The following is an 8,445-nucleotide window of genomic DNA, read 5'->3' as shown; positions in this document are numbered from 1 at the left end:
TAAAACGTTCAAAACAGTAGAGGCTTCTATGAGGATTGATGTCATATCAAGTGCAAGATTGCACATCATTTTCCAAACTTTCTATGTTAAGTCCTTTTTTTAGGTCAAAAAAAGAAACACATGTATAACTTTATTAAATAAAAAAGAAACAACACACATTTTTTTGGTTTTGTCAAATAACACCTTGGTGTTTTGCATTTGCACAGATAGGAGAAGTGAACAAAACCAAGAAGGGAAACTTTGCAGTTGAGCTCATACAATTTCTATGATCTTCATAGTAATGATTTACTTTGTATGTTACTTGTTAAATTTTTTATCGATATTTTGGAAGTTGAAACTTAAAATGGGTGAAATGTGGCATTGGATTATGATGCGACCTAGAACTTCGATGCATCTTATGGTTTTCTCTTCTTTTGGTGGTAGCTATGGTGAAGAGATCTCCTAGTCACAATCAAAGAGATGCGTTAGAACCGCCCCATGGACTGTGCCCCGAGAGCAGGCTTCGACAATCAAGTTAGATCAATAGGTAGACCTAAGATAGTTCTCCTTAGCTGGAGAGAACCATCTTGGTGTTGGTGTTGGTGTATGGTGGCTGACGACGGCGGGTGGCGGATGAGCCACCCGGTCGAAGTATAGTGTGGCGGCTGAGCCAAAGGGAAAAGTTCCTCTCCATGGAGGAAGAACTATTCTATTTATAGGGGATAATTAGGTTAAGAGGAATTCGGTCAGGCCTTGGGCCAACCCAATTCAGGCCCAACTAGCAAGGAGCTGCGCAAAGCCGCCCGGAGGCGCCGGACGAGGCTGGCGGGCGCGCACCAGGAAAGGTTTGTAAGGGAGCGCCAGGCCGGACCGGCAGGGGAGTCCCTAGCAAGGCTGGCAATGGAGATCTAGGTTGGGCTGGCAGGAGAGCATCACGCAAGGCTGGCAGGAACGTGCCAGGCCAGGCCGACACGCTAGAGCAGTCTAGGTCGTGCTAATGGACCATATATCATCAAGTCCCCTCAGTCCGATGTGACTGGTATGCGACCAATGACATTAGACTAGACTTAGTCAAATAAATTGTGCGTTGTCAAGTCCCTCTAGTCCGTTGTGATTGAACTGTTGACAATCGGATAGGACTAGACAAAGCACCAATGCATCAAAGAATAAAAAGAATGACTAAACCTCGCCCACAGGAGCCATGGGGTTGTGCAATGAGCCAAACATTGCTTATGCAGCTTGAACTGACTTGATACCCCTTCATTGAGAGGAGTGTGATCCGGTCGGTGTGATGCAGCGTAATTGTTGCCGACAATGTTATGCAGAGCGAGGCTGCTAAAGAGTGTTACGTGACACTAATGTCGATAAAATGTCAGGACATGGTAACTAAGAAGCGTAACCTCACCATAAAGTCTCTAGGACTGTTATTCGACACAACTGTTTTGTCGAGCTCTGAAGTCCGTAAATAGATGCAACGTATTTGATCCTTGATTCCAGCTTTCCAATTAGAGCTAAAAGTTGTTAATAGAAATAAGTGCTCTAAGTGCCGCGCACGTACTCCGGTGAGGGGGACGAGACCTGCAGCCAACACCAGGTAGGGAGTTATATTTCTATGTCCGCTAGATGGTATCTTTGAGTGACTCATCAGGTATAGAGACTCTCAAGGGCCTGCTCAAAGTCTCTTGCGCGATACTAAACCCGCGAAAAAAGGATGATGATACAAAAGATCGAGCACTTGAATCAAACATCACAATCAACCATCCAAGGCCCGTGTATGCCCTAATTTTCTAAATTGGGCTCAAATACATACATGGGCCTTACCCTAAGGCCCACAAATTATCCTAGTCCAAGCACTTACATTCAGATGTCCCAACAAGAACTCAAACACCCAAGCCCAAAAGAAATCCCAATCTCGAATACCAACAGGCAAAAAACCATTAGACTGAGTATGCAAGGCGTACTCAGCTGTACGCTAAGCGTACACGCTAAATGGCTTGTACGCCGTGCGTACAAACTTGTATGCCCAACGTACTCACCCATTAAGTCAAAATCCCCCATAAGCACTTCATGCTTAAGTCCAGAAGTCCAAACCACAGATTTGAATCCTCATAAGTGTCCAGTGCCATAAAGTTGCTAACTTGATGACTTTGCATGCCCTAAAAGAACCCAACTTTAAGATATAACACTATTCTTTCACTAAATGGACACAATCTTATACATGGGTGATTCTAAATTCTAATGGTGCTAACTTTATGGACTTTGAACCTTAGAAGCACTAAGAGTGGCAACTCAAAGCTCCTGGAGTGGTATCAAACCACTAGATCTCATTAATGGGGTCAAAAAGGGGTCCAAAACTCATATATATATATATATATATATATATATATATATATATATATATATATAGAGAGAGAGAGAGAGAGAGAGAGAGAATGAGAGAGAGAGAGATAGAGAGACAGATAAATAGATCTAAGCCACAAATGAACAAGATCATAGCTTTTTACCTCAAATAAGTTGGAAATGAAGTAGAGAATTAGTATCCACAAGCTCTTCCTTGATTAAAAATCTTGAACTAAGCTCCTTCTTCTTGATTATGAACCAAAGCACACCAAAATGGACACATTGAGCTCAAAACAAAAAAGAAAGGTTTAGAGTTTCGAATATGAGGCTATAAGGCCTATAAAGGCTGAGACATGAGGGTTTTATGAGCCATAAATGAGTTTATATAGTGTCCAACCCTGAAAATTAGGGTTTCAATAATCCATACGTATGCCCTGCGTATGTGTTCGGAACCCTGTAATGGCCTCACATGAGTACGCTAAGAGTACCATGTGGTACGCCCCGCATACTACACAAGGACCAAAAATGCAAAATTTAAATTAGCAAGGGAAATAATGAAATATACCCAAATTCAAGCGTTACACTGACACCTTAATAGGGCATGCTTAAGCTATTCACCATGTTATAACACGTGAAATGTTCAATGGTACTAACATCAACGCCAAAATCTGTCTCGTCAGACTTAGTTCATGCTTAAGCCATTCACCCTGTTATAACACGTGAAATGTTCAATGGTACTAACGTCAACGCCAAAATCTGTCTCGTCAGACTTAGTTCTAGCTAGCAACTCACAGGCGGGCGGTCAAACCATATAAGGTCAATAACATGACACTTATACTTGTCGTTAGTCGTTCTCTGCGGATTAATGGTTATGAAAATAAAGGGTTTTCCACCAGGACCCAATCTTAGTATACCCAACAACGTAACCCAAATGGCTTAGGAAACGAACCTAAATCATGTCTTAGAAACAACGTGACACTTACAGGGAGACCCTCGAGTATTGGATCCTAACAATGTGTCTAGGCATCCTAGTCCTAAACTTCCTGTTATAAGATTGTTGAATATTTATGATTTTGTTGTTTAGGAATGATATTTGATTGAAGTCTTTTGGTATCTGAGTTATGCAAAACTTAATAGATTTTTAAATTTATTTTGTATGCTATGAAAAAATCTGGGCAACGTAATAATTGCTTTTATAACATTTTCTAGGTTTCAAGCAACATGAAACCAACAATTTTCATGATATTTATAATTCATGTGATTAATACAATATATTATTTTGCAAATAATGACTCTTAAGTCTTGAAGTCGATCACGTTATTTATTGCAATAGAAATCAATATATTAGTAATAATGAATTATATTTTATAGTTAAGATAAAATATATTAATAAATTTTACATTCATTTTTACATAACTTATATATATATATATATATATATATATATATATATATATATATATATATATATATATATATATATATATATATATTAAAAGTTAATTTTCCATAATTTTAACTATTAATTATATTTTTTCATAATCTTGGTTTATCCATCAATTATAACAACATACTTTCATTTTATACATGAATATATTTTGGTCATTTTTATATCTTTCCATGCTTTCATGAGATACTTTAACATATATATATATATATATATATATATATATATATATATATATATATATATATATATATATATATATATAATCATCATTTTTGTGACTTATAATATCAACATGTGTTATTATAGTAATCTACTTATAATCCTGTGAATTTTCTTATTAATTATATTCATATTTCACGTAAGGTATAAATACATCATCTTTTAACAATCTACTTTAACTTAATAGATTTACTGGTGATTTATCACTTTTTTAGATTGCTATTTCATAAACTTTTGACCAATAAGAAAGTATGATGCTATTTTGTATATAACACTTGAAAATCATCAAACTTTAATAGGCATACATATATTCTCTCCCAAATATTAAAACCGTAAAAGAGGGACTGTAGTAACTCACTTTTGATGTGTGATCCCGATCCATGTTCGTTTTGGTGAAGCTTCACATGAGAAACTGCATCTTGATGTCTTTTTGAGTTAAAACAAAGACCGGGCCTATTTTTATAATATTTTAAATCAAATGGACTTGTTTTGAAATATTTTATATTTAAAAAAATTGTTTTGTAATTTTATTAACACAAATGACTATTTTTTTTTTTGATAAATTATATCCGAAAGGCCCATTTTTGTAAAGCCTAAGGGGGTGTTTAGTTAAGCTTTTTAAAACAATAGCTTATTAATGGTTTCACACCATTATAAGTTAAAAAAAATATTTTTATGAAAAATAACTTATTCTAGTAGGGAATCTTCAATAAATCATTTTTTCATAAGCTACCCCACACTTACTTATTAGCTTATAAGCTAATAATTTAATAAGTTATAAACTAATAACCAATAAGTTTTTTTTTTTTTTTTACAAACACCCCTAAATGGGACTTGGTCGCTGATTTTAATTTAAAACTACAATTTGTTTTGTCAAAATCATCAAATGTACAAATTTCTCTATAAAATAAAAAAAATATCATACCATCCCAATAATACTAAATAGAGGTCAGAGCGTAGTAGTTGCCCAAAATGCAACATTTAAATGCTTGAAATATGTTCTGCTTCCTTTAACAATACAAATTAAAGTTCCGTTACATCAATAATAACACCTAGTTAAATTAATATAAATTAAGGTTCAACTAGTTGGAGATATTAAAAGATAATGAGTAATGTTGGTTGAATTATAAATTTATAATTATGATTTATTTAGAGAATCTCGTGTTTAGATGAACAAATTGTCAACGAATTCCTTCATGGAATTTAACTTCAAAAAATAAAATTTGACTTGTGCACATAATCATTGGACCAGAATGAAAATAGGTAGACTCATGCCCACAAAATCTATGGCGTGCATCTTCAACTTGGTTCTCTTGACTATGTACATTTTGCATTGAAGAAAATAACGTTGTTGATCGATTCATATATTCCTAATAGTTGATTAAATAAGTTACACATAAGTTTTAGTTTTACACTAAGTCATTATTAATAACGTAAGATGGATGCATGTGTGTGACTTTGAAAATTGCACAAATTATGTTATGTAACATTTTTAGTTTATCCATATAATCTTCCTATGCAAAATCATTACTCTCAACAAATTCTTGATAGCTTACAATTAAAATGTCTCCTTTCACATATATAATCTTTGCTTTGGTTGAATGTAAACAAAATCATTACCAATCTTTACATGTTCACAAATTGTCAAGTGATATGTCTAATTGAACCCTTAGATTTTCAACTTATAATCAATTTGATTACGAATGGAAGTGAAGTTGTTATAATGTTATTATTGACAAATGACGTTATTTAAAACATCAACATATCTTTTTGTCACTTTGTTTAGTACATGCAACAAAATCACTTAACTAGATTACAAGATATAAAATCTAAAACATAACAAGCAATGGCTGTTTTTTACTTTTTTACTAGAACAGAAAATTCTTTCAAGTACGGATTTAAATCAATTATGAAAGAAACAAACGGAAAACATCAACATGACGGTATAGTTATACAATATGTTTTTTAGGAACCATGACAAGTAAGAAATTTCAAAGGCACAAGTGTATACGATGTGTACGTTTATACTACACCACTTGCATGGCAAAATTCCATGGTATTGTTTTGATTAGCAAGAGAAAATATCACTTAGATGCATGTAGATGTCTTAGAAAACGACAATGTAGCCTATAAATAGGGAACACAACGTTATATTAAGCATTTCACTTAGCTCTTCAATTTATATCAATGGCTTTCAAATCTATGATCGTTTTGGTGGCCCTTTTGGTAGCAACATCACAAGCTGAAGCTCAAATTCTCGGAATTCCCGGACTTTCTGGTCTCCTCGGCATAATAAACATCAACGGAACCATCTTCTGCTCTACTAATGGCAACATTATTCCTAATGTTGCCACCCCTACACCTCCATTTTCAAGTAAGTTATGTTAGTATATGATATAAAAATATCTTATTAAAAACTCTACAGTTAAGTGTAATTGTGCAAGAGTAGTAAGTAACATGATGGATGACCCCTTTGGGAAGTCCTTGTGAAGGATTGTCCAAAGTGGTTAATATATGGTAGATGTACATGAGATGTTGCAAACTGTACAACTTGATACAAGTAATTTTCAAGGGGGTCAGTAAAGTAAGTAAGTTACTGTTTTCCTTTGAGCACGTGTAACTACTAAATTCTAATAGGATTCACTGCTTTCATGATTTAAAACTTCCTAGATTAAATTTCTTAGGATTAGGATTGCACTTGTCTTTATTTTATCTTTTATCTCTTAGGTTTAAGCTTATAAACAATTGCTTAGTTTCTTTCGTATTGCAACAGAAATCTTAAATTATATAGTATCTCCAGAGAATATATATTTTTCTCGCTAACATTCAATCAAGATATAATTAATCATTTATATGTGTTTCTTGTTTTGTGATTGACATTCAGATGCTCTAGTCCAAGTAACATGTGGTGGCAATGTGATAGCGTCAGCCATAACAAATGGATTGGGAGGATTTAACATCGTACTGAATCCCCTTCAGTTTCTTCTTACTAGTATTCTATCCTCTTGCAACGTTGTTGTTGCTTCACCACTTTCCAGTTGTAACTCAAGCCTACCATCAACTGGATTTCTACAAGCACCACTACTATTGTTTGGGAACACTGTTCGTGGCCTTTTGAGTGTAGTCACCTTGATTCCCTCACTATTCCAACTTATTAATGTTTGATGTATGGATGATTAATCCAACATACCTTATTTATAAGTTTATAACTATAATATTGTATGAATAAAAGAAGATGTAAGCCTGTAAGGTATCTCTTCATGTTTCAAAGGTTTGTAATATATAGTATGTATTTTTTTAATAGTGACTAAATTAAATATTATGTGAAAGAGGTTATTTCACTCATCTTTGTATTCAATTCAAGTCTCATACTTATAGTTTCATATATCATATTGGTTAAACATTGGCTAATTACTCAAGCCTCGTATCTTTATAGAAGTATATAACCAAATTATAATCAATCCCACGAAGAGGAAAAAATTGTCTACAAATTCGTTGAAAAGAACAAAGAATTTCAAAATATTATGATGTGTTTGGGAGCTTCTAATTTTAGTTTTTAACAAAAACACTCGATTTAAAAAAAAAGTTTTGTTTGAGAGTACGAGCATTTAGTTTTAATTTAAACAAAAAGTTTCAAATCTAAAAATTATCTCATATAGTGTTTAAGAAAAAAGCTATTGAAAATTTTTAATCAATTTCCAGAATTATCTTTAAAAATATATTTATCTTTTTGAAAAGGTTGTTATTTTATTTAATTTTACACAATTCAAAAGCTTTCAACTATTTAAAACAAAATTCAATTCTGTAACATTGTTTAAATACCATAATATTGTCTTGGTATTAAAATATTTTAATATTAGGTGTGAGATCCGTGTATTACACGGATTGATTTAAAAAAAAGATTAAACATTAAATTAAAGTGTAAACAGAAAATATTTTTTAATGTACAACTTTGAAATAAGAAAGGAAGAAACATATTTATTGCAATTTAATATCATATATATATGATATTTAATATTTTACATATATAATTATATATGACTTTAATTTTAAAAACTGAAACAAATCAAAAATTGATAAGTGGATAATATTTATTTCAAAAATACCACAAAATGACAAGTGTCAAAACTCATAAGAGATTGACATGTGGCAAAAAAAAAAACTTTCATTAATTAAGGAGGATTCAAACTTCGCTTAGAGCAATTTGTATATTTGAAGATCATTCCAAGTATTTCGTGATTTTATAAGATTCACTAAAATCATGAATAATTTAGAAGGTTTTTGAAATAGGATATAACATTATTAGAACATTTTTAATGAGAACTTCCCAATATATTATTATGAACTTTTCTTGTTAATAACTTATTATCATTAGAATATAAAACTTATTCGTTTTTTTATTGAACACTCAATATATATAGTGTCGTCGATATATTTCTATGGTTTGTCATTTAACT

The 8,445-nt window shown here is 32.6% G+C and overlaps 1 protein-coding gene across 1 annotated transcript; it reads left to right on the top strand.

Annotated features, from left to right (window-relative positions):
- Window positions 1-6,139: 6,139 nt before the first annotated feature.
- LOC145001132 (phylloplanin-like) lies at window positions 6,140-7,346 on the top strand. The gene is made up of 2 exons (XM_078960482.1): window positions 6,140-6,362; window positions 6,873-7,346. Exons 1-2 carry the CDS (start codon window positions 6,176-6,178, stop codon window positions 7,151-7,153), a joined length of 468 nt encoding a protein of 155 aa, XP_078816608.1. The 5' UTR covers window positions 6,140-6,175; the 3' UTR covers window positions 7,154-7,346.
- Window positions 7,347-8,445: the final 1,099 nt, after the last annotated feature.

This window comes from Lactuca saligna, chromosome 6 (genome assembly GCF_052625555.1).
Source record: "Lactuca saligna cultivar CGN05327 chromosome 6, ASM5262555v1, whole genome shotgun sequence".
In the NCBI taxonomy this organism is placed as follows: domain Eukaryota; kingdom Viridiplantae; phylum Streptophyta; class Magnoliopsida; order Asterales; family Asteraceae; genus Lactuca; species Lactuca saligna.
This window is presented reverse-complemented; position numbering and strand designations above follow the sequence as displayed.